Source organism: Microcebus murinus, chromosome 22 (genome assembly GCF_040939455.1).
Source record: "Microcebus murinus isolate Inina chromosome 22, M.murinus_Inina_mat1.0, whole genome shotgun sequence".
In the NCBI taxonomy this organism is placed as follows: Eukaryota; Metazoa; Chordata; class Mammalia; order Primates; family Cheirogaleidae; genus Microcebus; species Microcebus murinus.
In genome coordinates, this window is record NC_134125.1 from 5772387 (window position 1) to 5791971 (window position 19585).

The 19585-nt window shown below is 37.1% G+C and overlaps 1 protein-coding gene across 1 annotated transcript in view; it reads right to left on the bottom strand.

Annotated features, from left to right (window-relative positions):
• KNTC1 (kinetochore associated 1) overlaps window positions 1–19329 on the bottom strand; it is a 74160-nt gene extending 54831 nt beyond the window's left edge. The window contains exons 1-18 of the mRNA XM_075996514.1: window positions 19235–19329; window positions 15640–15810; window positions 14575–14695; window positions 12449–12564; window positions 12026–12104; window positions 11232–11309; window positions 9720–9754; window positions 9413–9523; window positions 7909–8002; window positions 7491–7543; window positions 7167–7282; window positions 6703–6757; window positions 5707–5805; window positions 4572–4615; window positions 4419–4484; window positions 4254–4329; window positions 1983–2108; window positions 1804–1893 (exon numbers count right to left, since the gene is read on the bottom strand). Coding sequence (XP_075852629.1) covers window positions 1804–1893; window positions 1983–2108; window positions 4254–4329; window positions 4419–4484; window positions 4572–4615; window positions 5707–5805; window positions 6703–6757; window positions 7167–7282; window positions 7491–7543; window positions 7909–8002; window positions 9413–9523; window positions 9720–9754; window positions 11232–11309; window positions 12026–12104; window positions 12449–12564; window positions 14575–14695; window positions 15640–15795 — 1515 coding nt within the window. The 5' untranslated portion in view covers window positions 15796–15810; window positions 19235–19329. The remainder of the gene's footprint in view (window positions 1–1803; window positions 1894–1982; window positions 2109–4253; window positions 4330–4418; window positions 4485–4571; window positions 4616–5706; window positions 5806–6702; window positions 6758–7166; window positions 7283–7490; window positions 7544–7908; window positions 8003–9412; window positions 9524–9719; window positions 9755–11231; window positions 11310–12025; window positions 12105–12448; window positions 12565–14574; window positions 14696–15639; window positions 15811–19234) is intronic.
• Between the last annotated feature and the right edge of the window lie 256 nt (window positions 19330–19585).

A 19585-nucleotide genomic window follows, 5' to 3' on the forward strand; every position in this document is an offset into this window, starting at 1 on the left:
AGAGTGCAACTGTGGCAGAGCACAGTATGGTGGTTCCCCCAAAATTAAAAATAGAATTACCATATAATACAGCAATTCCACTTCTGGGTATATACTCAAAAGAACTTAAGCAGGGACTGGAATAGACATTTGTATGCCCATGATTACAACAGCACTATTCACATTAGCAAAATCATGGAAGCAACACAAATGTCCATCCACAGATAAATGCATAAACAAACTATGGTATTTATATACAATGGAATACTACTCAGCTTTAAAAAGGAAGGAAATTCTGTCCTTTGCAGCAACATGAATGAACCTAGATGACATTATGCTAAGTAAAATAAGCCAGTCACAGAAGACAAATACCGCATGATTCCACTTAATATTGAGGTATTATACTTAGAGTAGTCAAAATCATAGAGACAGAGGGGAGATGGTGGTTGCCAGGAGGTAAGAGGAGGGGAAATGGGGAATTAGCATTTAATGGGCACAGAGTTTCAGTTTCATGACATGAAAAGAGTTGTGGAGATTGACGGTGGATGAACGTATTTAATACACCTAAACTTAAAAATAGTAAAGATGGTAAATTTTATGTTTATTTTAATAAAATAAAAACAAAATTGGAAAAAAAAGTGGAAACAACCCAAATATCTATCAACTGATAAATGGAGACACAAAATGTGGTATAGCCATACAACAGAATATTATTTGGCAATAAAAAGAAAAACAGCACTGATACACACTATGACCTGGGTGAACTCTGAAAACATTATGCTAAGTGAAAGAAGCCAGGTGCAAAGGACACATATCAGGCCAGGCGCAGTGCTTCACACCTTTAATCCCAGCACCTGAGAAGACTGAGGCTGGAGGATCACTTGAGACCAGGAGTTCTAGGTTACAGTGAATTACGATTGCACCACTGTACTCTAGCCTGGGTGACAGAGCGAGACCCCAGCTCTTAAAAAAAAAAAAAAAAAAAAGAGGCCAGGTGCAGTGGCTCACGCCTGTAATCCTAATATTCTGGGAGGCCGAGACAGGAGGATTGTTTGAGCTCAGGAGTTCGAGACTAGCCTGAGTGAGAGCAAGACCCTGTCTCTACTAAAATTAGAAAGAAATTAGTCGAACAACTAAAAACATATAGAAAAAATTAGCTGGGCATGGTGGCGCATGCCTGTAGTCCCACAGCTACTCAGGAGGCTGAGGCAGGAGGATTGCTTGAGCCCAGGAGTTTGCGGTTGCTGTGAGCTGGGCTGACGCCACGGCACTCTAGCCCAGGCAAGAGAGTGAGACTCTCTCTTAAAAAAAAAAAAAAAAAGGACAATTGTCCAATTGAAAAAAAAAGACACATATCATGTGACTCCATTTATTTGAAATGTCCAGAACAGGCAACTCTACAGAGACAGGAAGTAGATTAATGGTTGCCTGAGGGAACAAGGGGGTGACTTTATGGGTATGGGGTTTCTTTCTGGGGTGGTGAAAACGTTCTAAAATTGATTGTGGTGACAGTTGCACAACTCAGTGAATATGCTAAAAACCACTGAACTGTATTTTATTTATTTATTTTTTTAGACAAAGGGTCTCGATATGTTGCCCAGGCTGGACTCAAATTCCTGGGCTCAAGCAATCCTTCTGCCTCTGTACACTTTAAATGGGTGAATTATGTGGGATGTGAATTATCTCAATAAAGCTATTATGAAAAATTTTTTAATTGTATACATAGAGAAGAGAATTGGAGGAAAAATGTATTTGGAGTGGTAGGATTATGAGTGATTAAAGCAAATTCTCTCTAAACAAACAAACAAAAAAACCCCAACTTACCCTGGTTTTGGCATAATTGAGCATTTCCTGAGTGGTTTCATAGGTTATCCACTGAGCCTTCAAACAGTAATTCACCACGAATTCATCATCCTGTTTCAGAAATTCCAGACAGAGTAAGGCAACCTAACATTCATCGACACATAAATCCAAATACTCTAGTACGGGACAAGGAACCATACCTGGATTTTATGTAGATTTTCCTTAGCTTCATCTACAAGTTTTTGCCATTCGGTTTGCTCACTGGTGTCCACAGAACTCAAAGCTAGTTTCTCCAATATATCATTTGATTTTACCTTGTAAACAAGCTGTAATATAAACATGTCACAAGTGACTTGACGTATGACAGTATCAGAGGATGACTTATTCTCACAGCAGCCTCATGAGACAAGCTATTATGAAAAAAAGGTAAATTCTCATGTGGTCCAGGAATAAGGTTTAAAGAAGGGGCTGGGTCAGGTCAGCTCATGCCTGTAATCCTAGCACTCTGGGAGGCTAAGGTGGGAGGATCACTTGAGCTTAGGAGTTTGAGACCAGCCTACGCAAGAGCAAGACCTCATCTCTACTAAAAATAGAAAAATTAGCCAGGTGTGGTGGCCCAGGCCTGTAGTCCCAGCTACTCAGGAGGCTGAAGCAGGAGGATCACTTGAGCTGAGGAATTTGAGGTTCCAGTGAGCTATGATGATGCTACTGCATTCCAGCATGGGCAACAGAGTGAGACCCTATCTCAAAAAGAAAAAAAAGTATCACAAAAATAATGTGACAAATATTCATGTATTCATCAACTTTCATTTAAAAAATAAAGCATATTATTATGCCAATATAATTTAAGACTCTTCTTTCATCCTCCCAAATAAATCAGCCTCTTTCCCCCAGCCAGAAGAATCTATTATTATTCTACCGATTTCTTTATATCTTAACTCATATACATTTCTAAACAATACTCAGAATTAATCTGCTTGTTCTAAAACATTACATTTTCAAAACAATATATGAGTAGCCACCACCCATTTAGTATTAATAAATATTAATTATTTAATCAACTACAATCAGGCTTTCTCCTTCATCACTTCCCAGGAAACCAACTTTTCAAGGGGTATCAACCACCTCCTAATTGCCAAATCCTCCAGACATCTTTCAGCTTTTATACCTAATCTTCTCTGTAGTATTTGAAACTGCTAATCACCCCCAACTAAACTTAAAAGTTTCTCCTCCTTGGCTTCCATAATTGTATAGTCCTGTGATTTTCCTCTTTTATTTCTTCCCAAATATGTGTACAGCCCCATGTGCTATTGTCCCCTGGATCATATCCTGAGATCTCTTTTCACTCTCCACATTCTAGCAGAGTGGTCTGAGCCATTCCTCTGGAGTCACCTAATTCTAGAATAAGCTGAGGCCACTTCCCAAGTTCTTACCAGACATCCCTATTTCACTGGATTCCTCATAACTAATTTTTTTAATTTTAGAGATGGGATCTTACTATGTTGCCCAGGCTGGAGTAGAGTGGCTATTCGTGGACATGATCATGGCACACTACAACCTCAAACTCCTGGGGCTCAAGTGATGCTCCTGCCTCAGCCTCCTTGGTAGCTGGGACTACAGGCACACACCACAACAGGCTCATAACCGATTTTCATAAAGAACTTTTCATCTTTTACCCCTAACCTGCTCTTTCACACACATTCCTCATTTTAGGTCATGCCACCACCATTCAACATGTGTCCTCAGCCAGAGTCCTGTTAGTCAACCTTAAGTCTCCTTCCCTCCCTCCATTTGATTACTAAGTCCCGCTGATTCTACCACCTATATTCCTCTCTCATCAGTTTCTTTTTTCTCCTACATCTCCATCCACGGCACTGGTGCCAGTCTCCCAGAGAAAGCTAAGCTGCTTAGTATCCCAATTGATAATCGCACCTCTTGGTTTATCATTTTCAAAACAATTCTCCATCTTTCCAAAATGACAACTAATCAATATACTCTCCTGTTTAAAACTTTCAGTAGCTCCCCATCACCTGCAGAATTAAATCTCAATCCTCTGCAGTGCACACAAGGCCCTACAGCCTGGTCCCCACTTTTGCCTCATTATCTCTTTTGCTCCACTACCCGTATATAACCTGCATTCTACTCCCACCTAATTACTAGGAGCCCCTGGAAGCATCACAGATCTCCCTCACTCATTCATACTGTCTTCATACCCAGACTTCCCTTCCTCTCCCTGGATATCTGGAACACTTTCAAGATCTGACATGAAAATTACATCCTCAATGACATCTTTCCACACCACTGCAGGTCACTCTCTCCTTTAAATGCCTCCTCGACTTGGGTCACACCTTAATCACTGACCTAATCACACTAAATTCCACTTATATTTTACATGTCTGTCTCTTCAGCCTCTAAGACATCAAGGAATGCCTGTTCAGTGAACAAATGAATAGTAATACATGAACGATTACCTCAACATCCAGTCCAAACTGAATGGCAAAGCTCTCAGCTTCAGCAAATCTGTGTTTGTGAAGTAACCGACTCAATCTGGCAAGATGGAAAAGAAATTTCATTATTAACCAGGGAATTTAAGTTTTTTGTTAAGAGGTAAGACTTAAGAGAGAATGAGAAGTTACCTGTTTTCTGGTAAAGCTTCTGTAAGACATCTGAGTACTAAAACAGAGACCGAGTCTTCAGATAGTCTAAAAAAAGTTTTCACTATTAAATGTACTAATTTAATATTAATAAGTAAATTTTAACTTAGCTGATTAAAACAAAATATAACCTACATTGGATCATTTTTGCAAATTCCTTCCAGAAGGTATATGGTATCCTACAATAACAAAAACATGATTAAAATTCCAACATAAAAGCGATGCATTTGTTACTACTAGAGTAATTATAGTGTCAGATAAGAATTAGCCATCAATGGGTTTTAAAATCACAGTGGGGAAACCATTTGTGAAAAGGATATTCTCATAGTCTCAGAATAATACCATACAGATTACTTACTAATCATAAAGGGAAAAATCTTTATGAATAGAGAAATCTGCCTTAACTAAGTGATAAACTTTAACATCACCAACAACAGGACAGATACCATGAGCTCCTCAACGTGATGTGGTTCGGACACAGTATCGTCTACGCAGTGTTTGTGCCAAAAAAGCTTAACATGAATCTAATCATGATGAAACAATCACACAAATCGAAAGAGAGGGAAATTCTACAAAACCACAGGGTGGGACTCTTCAAAAAGGCCAACATCTTAAAAGACAAATAAGACTAGGGAACCATTCTAGATTAGACAATCACATGACCATGACAACTAAATTTGATGAGTACTCCTTGATTAGATCCTGGGTAATGGAAAAAAAATAGTTTTAAGGCACAATTGGTAAAATTTGAACTTGGAAGCTTTATTTCATAATAGCAATGAATTAGTGTTAAATGTTCTAAATTGTAGAATACCTTCATTCTTACAAAGTACCTATAGAAGAATTTAGGGGTGACAGGTCATGATGGCTGCAAATAATTTCCAAATGGTTTGAAAAAAATATAGTGTGTGTAAAAAGAAATGGAACAAATGTGGTAAATTTTTTTTAAAAGACCACAATAAAAAGTACATAAATAAGAGCGATAGCCCCCCCATCATCATCTATATCTCCTGCTGAGAAAGTTGAATAAACTTACAACACAAGAAAGCTGAATAAGCAGATGACTAAAGTTTTACTTGATTAATTTGCTTTTACTTCTTTTTTTTTTCATGTGAAGACTAGCAAGTAAGTGTACTTGAGGACCTCTGTTACTAAATATAGTTATAAACTTGAGCTCTATCCAAGTATTCCACTAGGTTCCACTCAGGCTTATCATAGTTATTCTGAAGATTTTTTATAATAAAGTAATTTAAAATATGCATAAACTTACTGTGCTAATTCCTGTTTGGACCAGAGAAGAAACACCAGACACTTCCAAAGAATATAGTATTTCCATTGTAGGTAATGAATAAACCAGGAGGTTTTTCATCTAAGAAAAATGGTAGACAATTAATTTAGTAGATTAATATATACCTACAAAGACAAAACAGCACTGCACAATCAAGAGCATAGATTATAAAACACTTGGAACAAAGCTTAATGCAAAAAAGTCATTTATAAGTAAGATTGTTACTATGTTATTTAATTGTTACATATAAAATTATATTTCTATGTCTCCATGTTCCAAATCTGTTGAATGAAAATCCACATGCCTGAAGTCCATTCTACAATTTGTATTTAGGGTGAATGTAATTCCTCAACACCAAAACAATAAACACTATAATAAACATGTTCTTAAAGACATTTTTGATTCTTGAAATGCTCTGTTTAAAATGTGGAACCAAGATTTTTTTTTGTTTTTTGAGACAGTCTCGCTTTGTTGCCCAGGCTAGAGTAAGTGCTGTGGCGTCAGCCTAGCTCACAGCAACCTCAATCTCCTGGGCTCAAGTGATCCTCCTGTCTCAGCCTCCCGAGTAGCTGGGACTACAGGCATGTGCCACCATGCCCAGCTAATTTTTTCTATATTTATTAGTTGGCCAATTAATTTCTTTCTATTTACAGCAGAGATGAGATCTCGCTCTTGCTCAGGCTAGTTTTGAACTCCTGACCTCGAGCAATCTGCCCGCCTCAGCCTCCCAGAGTGCTAGGATTGGAACCAAGATTTATATCTTTTTAAAATGGGAAAAAAAGTTCTGCAGGATTATTTCTGATGTGTCAAGTTTCTGTGTGAACTAAGAGCTAATATCCTGTGAGCATTAATTAACGTCTACTTCTGTATTAGTCAATGCTATTTCTTTTTTGTTTTTTCCTGGTACAGTGACTCAAAATAGTTAATGCTATTTCTAACACATAATATGGATAAGAATGAAATAATATTTTCCAATACCTTCTTATTAGTTGTAGTTGTCAGAGCTACTAATTTGAGATTTGTTATCCCTTGACTAAAAGAGAAAGGAAGCATTAAGTGAATCAAATAAGCTTTTACACAATGAAAATATAACATGTTATTTGTCAAAAATAAAATAATATAAGCTTTGCCAATTGCTAGATATAAGCTAAGTTAAAGTGCTATTCTTGCATAAAAATTAAAATGGATCTACATAGACAACACTGGATTCCGTTTCTACATGTGATGGCCCAGACTGACACTCTGTTTCTAACATAACCACCTGAAGGTTCACAATCACTCGCCTGTTTGTTCCCAATGAACTTGGCAAACAATGAATCAGTCCTTACTGTTTCACAGTGCTGTTTAGAGTGCAAAACATAATAAATGATCTGAACAAAAACAAGACAAGAAATCTAGTGCTAAGGGAAGGGAAATTACTACTAGCTGCAGTCATAATGTACCGAGTGACTGATGAAGGAGAATCTGCTTCCGTAGTAAGAAGAAACTCTTCTATGTGAAGAGAAGGCCAGTTCCACACAGGAGTTAGAGTGTAAATATCCCATAGACTCAGCACATTCTGCAAAAGAGACTTTTCATTTACACGTCTTCTTAATGACTAAAACTTCACATTTCAGGATCTGTTTTTTGATATGTATACTAAAATATAGTATACAGGATAGTAATCCACTTCAGCCAAAGCCCCTGCCTTTGCAAGTTTGACAACATTTTTGTTGGTACATACACTATCAAGGGAAAACATTGAAAGAGAAATATCAGAAACGTACAGCAGTATCAAGAACAAAAAGCAGATTGTCTATCAGCTGGAACTTCTTTGCACCTACAAAAGAGAAAGTTAAGATGTCTGAGGATTTTATTTCAGTGTTTCATATATCTATATTTAAATAGTAAACTAACATTAATATTTATAAAAAGGCAGAACATTTAAATTAATAGTTCCCATTTTCATTTATTCCTGCCTCTTTTTTAATTTTAGGCAACTACTAAAATGTAAAACCTCCCAAAATGAAGAGTAACAACTAAAATGTGTTGAGAACAGTCATGTAGGTGGACAACCATCAGACTCAACTGGCTTGTTTCAAAGAATGGTATGGTAAAATGGCCCATATGCTGGCCCAACTATACTGATGGGAAAATTGAAACTCACTAATAATTACCAGAAGTAAGTTCATTAACTTATTTTACCTTTAATAATCTCTGCATCAATAAGGTTCTTAACTGTCATTCCTTTCTTGGAAGAATCTGGTTCCCATTTTGAGAACGCACAATCACCAGATCCCTAGAAAAGTGAAAATGGTATGTCAATTGCAAATTTGATGCTTAGACCTGAAAATGCCTCAAAGTAGAAACATGTAACTGTGCACTAATTCCAAAATATATTTACATATTCAAGCTAAACTAGCTTTTATCTACCAGTTCCTCTCTTTAGTTTCAGAAGAAAGTGAAAAAAAACAGTGAATGGTTCATATTTATTGTTATCACATGAATATTTAAGAAAGAGTAGGAATATTCTGGCAACTTACCCTAGAGACATACAGTGAACTTGAAGACCTCTTTCAGTATTACAATGTAAATATAGTATTTGATTAAATATTTTCATTAAAATAACCACAAATATTTGGGGAAATTATAAATATTAATTTTACATTATATGAAACCCTGGCAAAATATTAAACTATTGATATGCATAATGTGAAAATGATTGCTTCTTAATATATAAATTTGGCAAGTAAAAATGTTATAAATGTTGTTATACTGAATTTTTGCCTATTCCTTGAACATATTAGATGTTTTCCCCCCAAATTCCAAGAAATTATAAGCAAACATATTGAAAGTGATACGTAAATAATAAAATGTTACTTTTCACAAATAACATGAAATATTATACAGTAATAGTAGTGAATCAATTGTGCTTTTCTGGAAATTCTTGTCCAGTTTCCTATTTTACTAATAACATATACTTCCAAGTAGCCTAGCTAGCCAAGACTAAGAATAACGTAGAATCACTAATGTGGGGATTAAAGACTTTTTACTCTTTAGGACCATTCTCTAATGTTGAGGTTCTTAACCTTGCTTATCTCCGGATTCAAGATATCTGTGAACTTAGATGGGAAAAAAATTTATGTCTTTATTTTCACTAATCTCTATCCAAAACAGCATTTCTTTCATTTACGATTGCAGGCCAAAAAAAAAAAAAAAAAACCAACAAACCCCCAAAAACAGTATAATCAGCAGTACTTATGAGTGTAATCAATAGTAATTACACTTTCTGCTAGATATACTATGGTTACTACAATTCTGAAGTAGTGATATATAAACAATATTTCAAGATAGCTGCAATATGTCATTTATTTTTAAGAAAATGTGTGATTTCTATTAGGGACAAAGTCACAGGTACTGTTACGACTGTGGAATTTTTTGGTCTTTTTTTAAATTGTTTTTGCCTACTCTCATAATTGAAAGAAATTCTATATTTCAGGTAGAGACTAATGAAAATAAAAACACAATATTTTTTCCAAGACAGCAATTTAAGTTTACTTATTGAATTATTTTTATAACCTTAATTTTATAATTTTTCCATTTCTGTTACATGTTTGTTATAAATTAATTTGTTATTTAACCAAACAATAACATTTTAGTGAAGACACACTTTAGGCAACCAAAACAATAGTTTTACAAAAAGAATTACCCCAATTATCACAGGAATTTCACTTGTTAAATCTCCAACCACAAGACTGAGACATCCAAGAGTATGATAATTTTCAGTAGATATAAAGCTGGACTTGATTTGTCCTTGTAACTACAAAGTTAAAAAAAAAGAATGGTATATATATTTTTATACTCCACAAAATCACAAAAATCAGTGTAAAACAATCAGTTATAAATGTGTTTTTAAATAGAAATGTTATTAAAAATGCTTTATCATGGTAATCAGAACGATCTATGTTTACATTAAATATAATTTTTAACAGGACAATATGGTTTTGTTTTCTTACCTCTTTCACTGTATTGAAGTCTACATTCTCAAGCGCTGCATTAAGAAAGAAAGAAGACTACATTTATAGTATTAATCTATAAAGTAATACAAGTCACCTCTTTTGTGTCGAGGTGAAATTAAATACATACAATGTAGTTCAAAGAACGCTAGTCAAGGCTGGGTGAAGTGGCTCACGTCTGTAATCCTAGCACTTTGGGAGACTAAAGCGGGAAGATTGAGCTCAGGAGTTAGAGACCAGCCTAAGGAAGAGCGACACCCCATCTCTACTAAAAATAGAAAACTTAGCCAGGCATATTGGCATGTGCCTATAGTCCCAGCTCCTTGGGAGGCTGAGGCAAGAGGATCGCTCGACCCCAGGAGTTTGAAGTTGCAGTGAGCTATGAAGGCACCACGGCACTCTACCTGAGGCAAAAGAGCAAGACCTCCAAAAAAAGGACACTGGTGAGAATTCATATTCATAAGACAGTGCTGACTTTTCAGTTTTGCCCCTGCCCAATGACATAAACCATGACTACAGGTTAGTCAGTTCCTCTCTATACCTCCCCTTACCACGTTTCTTCCTACTGAGGAGGTCTCCATGCTCTGACTCTCCCACTCCCATTCAAGCTCTGAAGTCTTGTCTGTACAGTGTTCATCACTTCTCACTCATTCATTCAACTGTGTAACTTAACTTGTCACATAACCAGGACCTAGCAAAGGCCTGGCACATCGATGTTGTAAAAATGTTTCTTGAGGCCAAGTGCGGTGGCTCACGCCTGCAATCTTAGCACTCTGGGAGGCCGAGGCAGGCAGATTGCTCGAGGTCAGGAGTTCGAAACCAGCCTGAGCAAGAGTGAGACCCCCATCTCTACTATAAATAGAAAGAAATTAATTGGCCAACTAATATATATAGAAAAAATTAGCCGGGCATGGGGGCGCATGCCTGTAGTCCCAGCTACTTGGGAGGCTGAGGCAGAAGGATTGCTTGAGCCCAGCAGTTTGAGGTTGCTGTGAGCTAGGCTGATACCACGGCACTCACTCTAGCCTGGGCAACAAAGTGAGACTCTGTCTCAAAAAAAAAAAAAAAAAAAAAAAAAAAAAGGTTGTTGAACCTGTGCCCTGAATCAATTCCTCAAAAGATCTCACCTGGCTCAGAGGACGCATGGTCCATCCTACTCACTTAATACATAGTATCGATAGATAATCACCCTGCACTATTAACACTCAAATAGTCATTTCCATCTCCAGATTCATCCAACCTCTCAAAAAGCATTTATTATTGTGCTAGTGTATGTCTTCTGTCCCCATTTAAGCTGTAAACTACTCAAATTATATTTCTTCAGATACTGGTACAGCCCTAGCAGAGGAGATTAAGTATATTCTGAATACTTAAAAGTATACTCAGTATCACTGAATACAAGTAAACTAAAATAATATTCTTAAAGATAATATTTAAAAATTGACTAATTACTAAATTAATAAAACTAATAACTATTGCTACAAATCAATAAGAATGTAGCACATTACTTACCTTGTTCAATTTTTAAAAGCTGAAGGTTTGTAATACAGAAAAATCCACTGTTTGTAAGAAGCAGCATATAATAGGTACCTATTAAAATTAAATCAAAATCAGTTTCTCCAAAAGGCACACGGATATAAAATTTAAATATGTCAATTTGCTCATTTAAATTTTAATCATCAAAAAATATAATAAGATAGATAAAACTTACTTACAAAGATTTAGTAAGTTCTTACCAAAAACAATGTTAACTTCTTTAAAATTTTTATTAAAAAAAAAAAAAAGGGAGGGGGGGAAATGGGCATTTATTGAAACCTTAAAATCTGTACCCCCATAATATGCCAAAATAAAAAAAAAATTAAAAAAAAAAAAAAAAAACTTTACTTGTCAGAAAAAAAAACACCTCAGATATATCAAAATAAATTAAGGCCCAGTTAACATTTGTTGAAATCAGACTATGATAAATATGCTGAAACCTACAAAAACATTTTTTTAAAATGTCTCCTTGGTAATCTATAGAACTCTCAAAACTATAAAAATGAGTTTAGAATACTATATTTAAGAAAAGTACATGTTTAAACCTCTGAAAAGAGCTAAAATAAAAAAATTGTTTCTTACAATAATATTAATTGTATTAACAGAAAAGAATTTAACTCTATGTAGGTAGAATAACAATAAATTTATATAATTTATTAACCTTAACTTTGAATCTTTTTTATTTTTATTTTTTAACCCTGTTATTATGATAATGAACTTTTGATTATTAGTCAGAAGTTACTAAAAAAAAAAAATTCAAGGAAATTTACCTTCATTTGAACCATCTTTCTCAATAACAAGATTCTGGTAAGTACGCTGATTTTCATCATTTGCTTTCTGAACAAAAGCCTAATTGCAAATTAATTTCAAATGGTAAGATTAAACCAAGAAAAATACAATAAAGAATTATATTCTTTTAACCCTACTGTTATCAGCTATCATTAGCAGTAATTCTGCCTATATTCCAAACATTTGAATTTTAAAATGGAAAACTATTTTGAACAAGCTTACTAAACACTTTCAAAGCTTAATTTTTCAATTTTACATTTACTTTATGTTTCTGAGGTATGATTTTTTAATTTAATGTAAAAAATAAATCATTCTTTTAATTTGAAACACAGGTTAAGTAATGGTTTCCTAGAGTTTACTTGTCTAAAATTTAAATAATGAATACGAAAAATGTAACATCTTACATTAGTGAGTAATGTTTGCTTTGACTTTACATGAATAAGATGTAAGTTGCCACTTCTCTCACCAACCAAAAGAAACTTTCCTTCTTGACATAGGCCAACCACATCCACTTCAGTATCTGAAAATTTCAAATCAGAGTCACAAGCTTCCTTCAAAAATATTTATTTTCATTATGGAAAAAGGCAAATCTTGTCATTAAAAAGTCAACTATTATTTAAGCTGCTTCCAAATAATGTAAAAAAGTTGTGATGAAAGTAGAAAAGAATGCTACTGACTTTTATTCAGCCAACAAATATTTATTATTTACTATTTGCTAAGCATTGTTCTAGGCCTTTTGTGTATATGTGAGAATAAGAACAAAAGATTCCCACCATCACAGAACTCAAATTCTAAGGCAGAAACAGATGACAATTAGCATAATAGAAAATTATAAGATAAGGTGATAAATGGTCCTGGCCAGTGGCTCACACTTATAATCCTAGCATTTTGGAAGGCCAAGAAAGGAGGATCACTTGAGGCCAGAAGTTTGGAACCAGCCTGGCCAACATAGCAAGATCCCATCTCTACAAAAAAAAAACAAAAAAAAAACAGAAAAATTAGCCAGGCATGGTGGTGCACACCCATAGTCTAAGCTACTGGGGAGCCTAAGACGGGAGGATCCCTTGAGCCCAGGAGTTTGAGGTTAGAGTGAACTATGATCATGCCACTGCTCTCTAGCTCAGGCAATAGAGGCAAAACCCTGTCTCCTTCTATCCCTCCCCCCAAAATCAAGTGGGAGTATGCACACTGTGTTCACACAATAGCAAGAAGGCCAAGGTAATTAAAAATGGAGCAGACAAGGGGAAGGCAAGATAGAAAAGCAATAGTATGCAACTGGCTTACGACTTAAAATTATTCAGCAACAATGTCTTTGCACAGATATATTACAGGTTACCACGGCCTACTATTTCAATGGTGAAATTGTGAATCTTGTGGACCAATCAGGGTCAATACACTAAGCTTGCACCAAATATGAGTTTCTTGCCTCCATGATGCAATCAAGATTATGTTCTTAAATACACGCCTTCTAGTTCTTTTTAGCTGTCTGCTCTTACGAAAATACTTCTACAACCATCTTTCTCTCAAAATTGGTACTCAAGAAACAAAAGCCGGCCAGGCCAGGTGGCTCACGCCTGTAATTCTAGCACTCTGGGAGACCAAGACAGCAGATCATTTGAGCTCAGGAGTTCAAGACCAGCCAGAGCAAGAGCAAGACCTCGGCTCTACCAAAAATAGAAAAAATTAGCCAGGCATGGGTGGCACATGCCTATAGTCCCAGCTACTGGGAAGGCTGAGGCAGAAGGATCGCCTGAGCCCAGGAGTTTGAGTTTGCTGTGAGCTAAGCTGATGCCATGGCACTCTAGCCTGGGCAACAGACTGAGATTCCGTCTCAAAAAAAAGAAACAAAAGCTTTTCATAATGTTTTCAGCACAATCACTGATTTGTCCCTTAATTCACTCTTAAGTCCATGTTTGCATGTATTAATACTTAAATCCCGGCCAGGCGCGGTGGCTCACGCCTGTAATCCTAGCTCTCTGGGAGGCCGAGGTGGGTGGATCATTTGAGCTCAGGACTTCGAGACCAGCCTGAGCAAGAGCAAGACCCCGTCTCTACTAAAAAAAAAAAAATTAATTGGCTAACTGAAAATAGAAAAAAAAATAAAGAAATAAAAAATAAAAAATTACTTAAATCCCATTCACTCAATGAAGAATTCATAAATATTTCAAAAGACTTTTATTGCTATACATTCTATAAATATGCAAATATCTGGTAATAATGTTGAAATTATGTATAAGATTCAGAAATTTGAACACAAATGGGCTCAAGTGTTTTCCACAGTATTCTAACACAAAAACCATGCAAGCAAACTAAAGTGTTGCTTTACCTGTTTCCCCTTAGACTTGACAGAAAAGATCATTTCAGTATACTGACTCTAGTGCCCAGCACAAAAAAGGCACTCAAGATTAGTTTCTTGAAATTATTCTAATTTCAATTCTTAGAAAAAATGGAGTAAAGAAGAGGCAATCCAGTAGAAATAGCAAGATATATTTGACTTCCCATTTATTTTATTTCATTACATTAGACTTACCAAATATAAGATGCAATTGAAGTGATCTACAAATACTGTCAAGCAATATCACTGATTGGTCTGCTACAATAATAAACCCATCACTTAAGCTGCATGCTTGTATCTTTGGATTTAATGAGGCCTGTGAGAGGGAAAAGCATGACTAAAATTAAAACATTTTTATACAAATTTAACAATACTTATCAATAGCATTGGGACCATAGTCCCAAACACCCAACATTAAAATTCAGTGTGACAGGCCTTTTTTCTTTATCCCATCTATCTAATTAGTCATCAAGTTTTTCTTTGCATAGTGTATCTTGAATCCATCCAGGGTACTATGTAGGAAGCTGAAAAAGAAGAAAGTTGGCCAGGCATGGTGGCTCACACCTGTAATCCTAGCACTCTGGGAGGCCAAGGTGGGAGGATCACTCGAGGCCAGGAGTTCAAGATCAGCCTTAGCAACAGCGAGACCACATCTCTAAAAAAAATAAAAAACTAGCCAGGTATGTTGGCACACACCTGTAGTCCCAGCTACTTGGGATGCTGAGGCAAGAGGATAGCTTGAGCCCAGGACTTTGAGTTTGCAGTGAGCCCATTACAACACCACTGTACACTAGCCTGGGTGAAAAAGCCAGACTCTGTTTCAAAAAAAGAAAAAGGAGGAAGAAGAAAGTTCAAATGTAGAAAGAAATGCATGGAAAGGATAAAACTCAAACTCAGCAGGGTGCTTAACTCAGAGATGAGGTATAGGGGGAGCATGGGATCAGGCTGGGACACCCCCCCCCCCCAGAGCCTTCAACTCTATTGGTAATGTTTTAGTTCCTAAGCTGGTGGTAGATATTCTTTGTATCAATTTATATACATTTTGTAAGTGCTTAATGTCAAGAGGAGCTATGAAAAGTTCAATTTTGAAAATACTGATCCTAAGATGATGGAGGAGGAATTCAGATGGGAATGTTTTGTCTGGCAATCCGAAAGTGAATGCTGATTCCCCGAGAAAGTGCTATATTCATTCACAAAACAGGTCTACTAAGCACTTGGTAGAAATTTTGTGAAAGAAACAGTCTGTGTGACAATCGTTACCTTTTCAGAGGAGATCTTCACTAGCAGATCTACTTGATATAAGGCAGTCCCATGTTCTTTTCTTGAACCAACACTCAGGTACCCACTTCCTGTATCATCATTTGTTAGCAGCTCAATATCATTCCACATGTTTCTGAGACTATCTTCCTGAGTCATGAACCACTGTCTTTCCTGTGACAACATGTAAGATTAGAGACCAAATTATCTTGTTGCATATAATCCAACTCCTTAGGAAATGAAAAAGCTTACTCAAAAAATAAAAACAGGCCAGGCACAGCAGCTTATGCCTGTAACCCCAGCACTTTCGGAGGCTAAGGTAGGAGGATCGCTTGATGCCAGGAATTTAAGACCAGCCTGAGTAACATAGGGAGACCCCATCTCTAAAAAAAATTTACGCTAAAATAAAATAAATAAATAAATAGAAACAAATAAATAAATAAATAAAATTTAAAAATTAGCCAAGCATGGTGGCATGTGCCTACTCAAGATGCTGAGCTGGTATGATCACTTGAGCCCAGGAGTTCAAGGCTGTAGTGAGCTATGATCACGTCCCTGTACTCCAGCCTGGGTGACGAAGCGAGATCCTGTCTCCACAAAAACAAAAAAACTACTATCAACACATAAAGATTTCTCTGTCTTCATGCTATTTCTGTGGTCAGTAAACACAGAGCCAATAAGATAAATGGAACTAGAGCTATGATTATCACCAGAGAACGACATATTGGTTTACACCAACAATTCTAATCTTACCATTGTGTTTTAGAGCTCCCAGTTCTTTGTGTGCCTAGATTGAAATGATATCAAATTCTCATTTGAAATAAACCTTCAATCAGTATAGCAACAAAGAATGTAGGCTGTGAAGTCAGACTATCTGGGATATCTTATGATGACAAGATTCCAGATGAACTTTAAAAAAAAATGTCCATTAATGTTTTTATAGTATTACTATACAATAAATAAAAAATGATAAGAGGAGGAAGAAGAAACTCCATTAGGTTTCTGGACCAAAGACAACACTTGAAACCTTAAGAGAGTCACTTAACCATCTCAACAGCAAAGATTTACTTGACCCGTATCATTTGTAGTCTGGATGTGAACAGAACACTGAAGAAAAACCACCCCTGAATCAAGACTAATGGGGAACAATAACAAAATAATTACAATTGTTTTGATAGGTGTTACCAGAAGTATGTTTTAAAATCTATAGGAGGTGGGGAGGAGACAAAATAAGGAAAAAAAAGAATCTACAGGAGGTATAGCACAGGGAAGGTACAATTTCTGACTTAAGTACTCTTTCACAATTAGTCAGTTGTCCTTACAAGCAACTTAAATGTTCTGTTCCTTGGTTCTCTACTCTATAAAATGGAAATATACAGTTGGTCCTTCATCTCTGTGGGTTCCACATCCCTGGATTCAACCAATAGGCATGTCAAAAATATTCAAAAAGAGCCATGTACAGTGGGTCATACCTATAATCCTAGCACTTCGGCTGAAGTGGGAGGATCACTTGAGGTCAGGAGTTTGAGACCAGCCTGGGCAAGTAGCAAGACCCTATTTCTACAAAAATATTTTTTTACAAATTAGCTAGGCCCAGCTACTGGGAAGGCTGAGGTAGGAAGACAGCAAGAGCCCAGTAGTTTAAGGTTGCAGTGAGCTATGATGATGCCATTACACTCTAGCCTGGGCAACAGAGTGAGACCCTGTTTCAAAAAATAAATGAATAATTAATTACATCTATACTGAACATGTAGACTTCTTTCTTGTCCTTATTCCCTAAATAACATAATATAGTCATTTATATAGCATTTACATTGTATTTGGTATTTTAAACCATCTAGAAACAATTTAAAGGGTAAAGGAGGGTATAGGTTATGTGCAAATATCATACTATGCCATTTTATATCAGGGATGTGAGCATCCAAGGATTTTAGTATTTGTGGTAGATCCCGGAACCAATTGCGTATGGGCACTGATACCAAGGGATGACTGTTGTTGTAACCCACCTAAAAGGGTTGAGTTTTTTTTGTTTTGTTTTTTTTTTTGAGACAGAGTCTCGCTTTCTTGCCTAGGCTAGAGTGAGTGCCATGGCGTCAGCCTAGCTCACAGCAACCTCAAACTCCTGGGCTCAAGCGATCCTCCTGCCTCAGCCTCCCGAGTAGCTGGGACTACAGGCAGACGGGGTCTCGCTAAGGCTGGTTTTGAACTCCTGACCTTGAGCAATCCGCCCGCCTCGGCCTCCCAGAGTGCTAGGATTACAGGCGTGAGCCACCGCGCCTGGCCTAAAAGGGTTGAGTTTTAACTCAAGGGTTGAGTTTAATCCAGCACAATGCTTGGCTCATAACAAACACTCAATTTTAAGTGTTAGCAAGCAACACCTGGGCTGGGAATTTAAGGTCATAGGAGTTTTTTAAATATAGGAAAAGATTTTTTTCTAAGAGCATAAGCAAGGGTACAGAAACAAAACATTAGAGGAAAAGAGAATAGTTTTAGTGCCTGGTGTTTCAGTGGGAGTTGGGAGACTAAGATAGGAGGGACAGGTTGGAGTGAATATTTTACGGGCTTCAGTTTCCACACCTGTAAAACAGAAAATTATTATCAATTTCCTAGGGCTGCTGTACTCTCTCATTCAACAAATGTTTATTAAGTGCCTACTATGTGCCAGGCACTTTTCTAAGAGCTGGGAATATAGTTGTGAACCAGTCACAAAATGTCTTCGCCATTATTGTTTATATTCTGAGAAGAACAAAAACAAAATAGATAATATGTATTGAGCGTTTATTGCGCGCCCAGCAGTTTTGAACACTTTACTCGTGTAATCTACAGCCTATTTTATACCTGAAGAACACAAGTCAAGGACGAAATAATTGACCAAGGTCACCTAAAGCAAGTAAGTGGTGCGAATAGAGTAAATGGATTCAAATCTACACCTGCTTAACTGTCATACTGCCTCCCTACAAAAATAAATAAATAAATGCACAAATAATTACAAAAAGCCCTAAATGTTTTTAAGGAAACAGTGATCAGATGGATGGGGGGAAGAGTCGCTTAAGAAGATCTTCATTGGGAAAGGAAAGAGGTGACATCTGAGCTGACACCTAATAAGCCAACTCTGGAAAGCTCAGGTGGAACAGCAACGTAGGCAGAGGGAACAGAGTGCAAAAGGCTCAGAGGCTGGAAAGAGTTTGGGGCTGCTGCCAGGTCAAGGCAGGAGCAGAAGATAGTGAGGGACAAGCAAGTGGAGCCAATTGAAACCTCGACATCAAGATTGAATTTTATTCTCAGAGCGGGGGGTGGGGAAGGATAGTAAGCCGCTAGTGACATGATTTGATAGACATTTTGGGATCACCCTGGCTGCGGGGCGTGGAGAACAGATTAGCGAATATGAGATAACAAGCGAGATGAAACGCTTCTAGGCCTGCATATATAAACGTTCTCAGCTGGACATCGCCAGTAATTATTGTAATCCTGCCAAGAACCGACTGCAATCTCTCTCCTGCCAGCGTCGAGAGGAAAACACCCCGAACTGAAGCTGAGGCTGCTTCAACCTGAGACCACCCCCCCTGCAACCCACAGCAGCGCAGGTCCCCCTCCTCACCTGCAACTGAAGAAATTTAAGAGGAACAGTCAAGTACTTCACCCTTCCTACTGACTCACACAACCGCCTCTAGTCTCTTTAGGGTTCCATCCCACAGGTTTAAATTGGCGGGAGAACACCAAACCCAACCTCTTTTACGGCGGCCGGAGGAGGCCAAGATTAATCTAGAGTCGAAATACAAAGTCGCCCCACCCTGAATTCCGCCCATTTCGATCTCCCTGCTGTGCATACTAGGGTGTATCCTTGGCCCCGCCCCTTTCGCTGGCTGTACACGCCCCCTTTGAAAGAACAACCAATCACCGCATCGAAAGACGTTGTTATAGAAACCCTTGTTACCACCCCTTTTCCTCC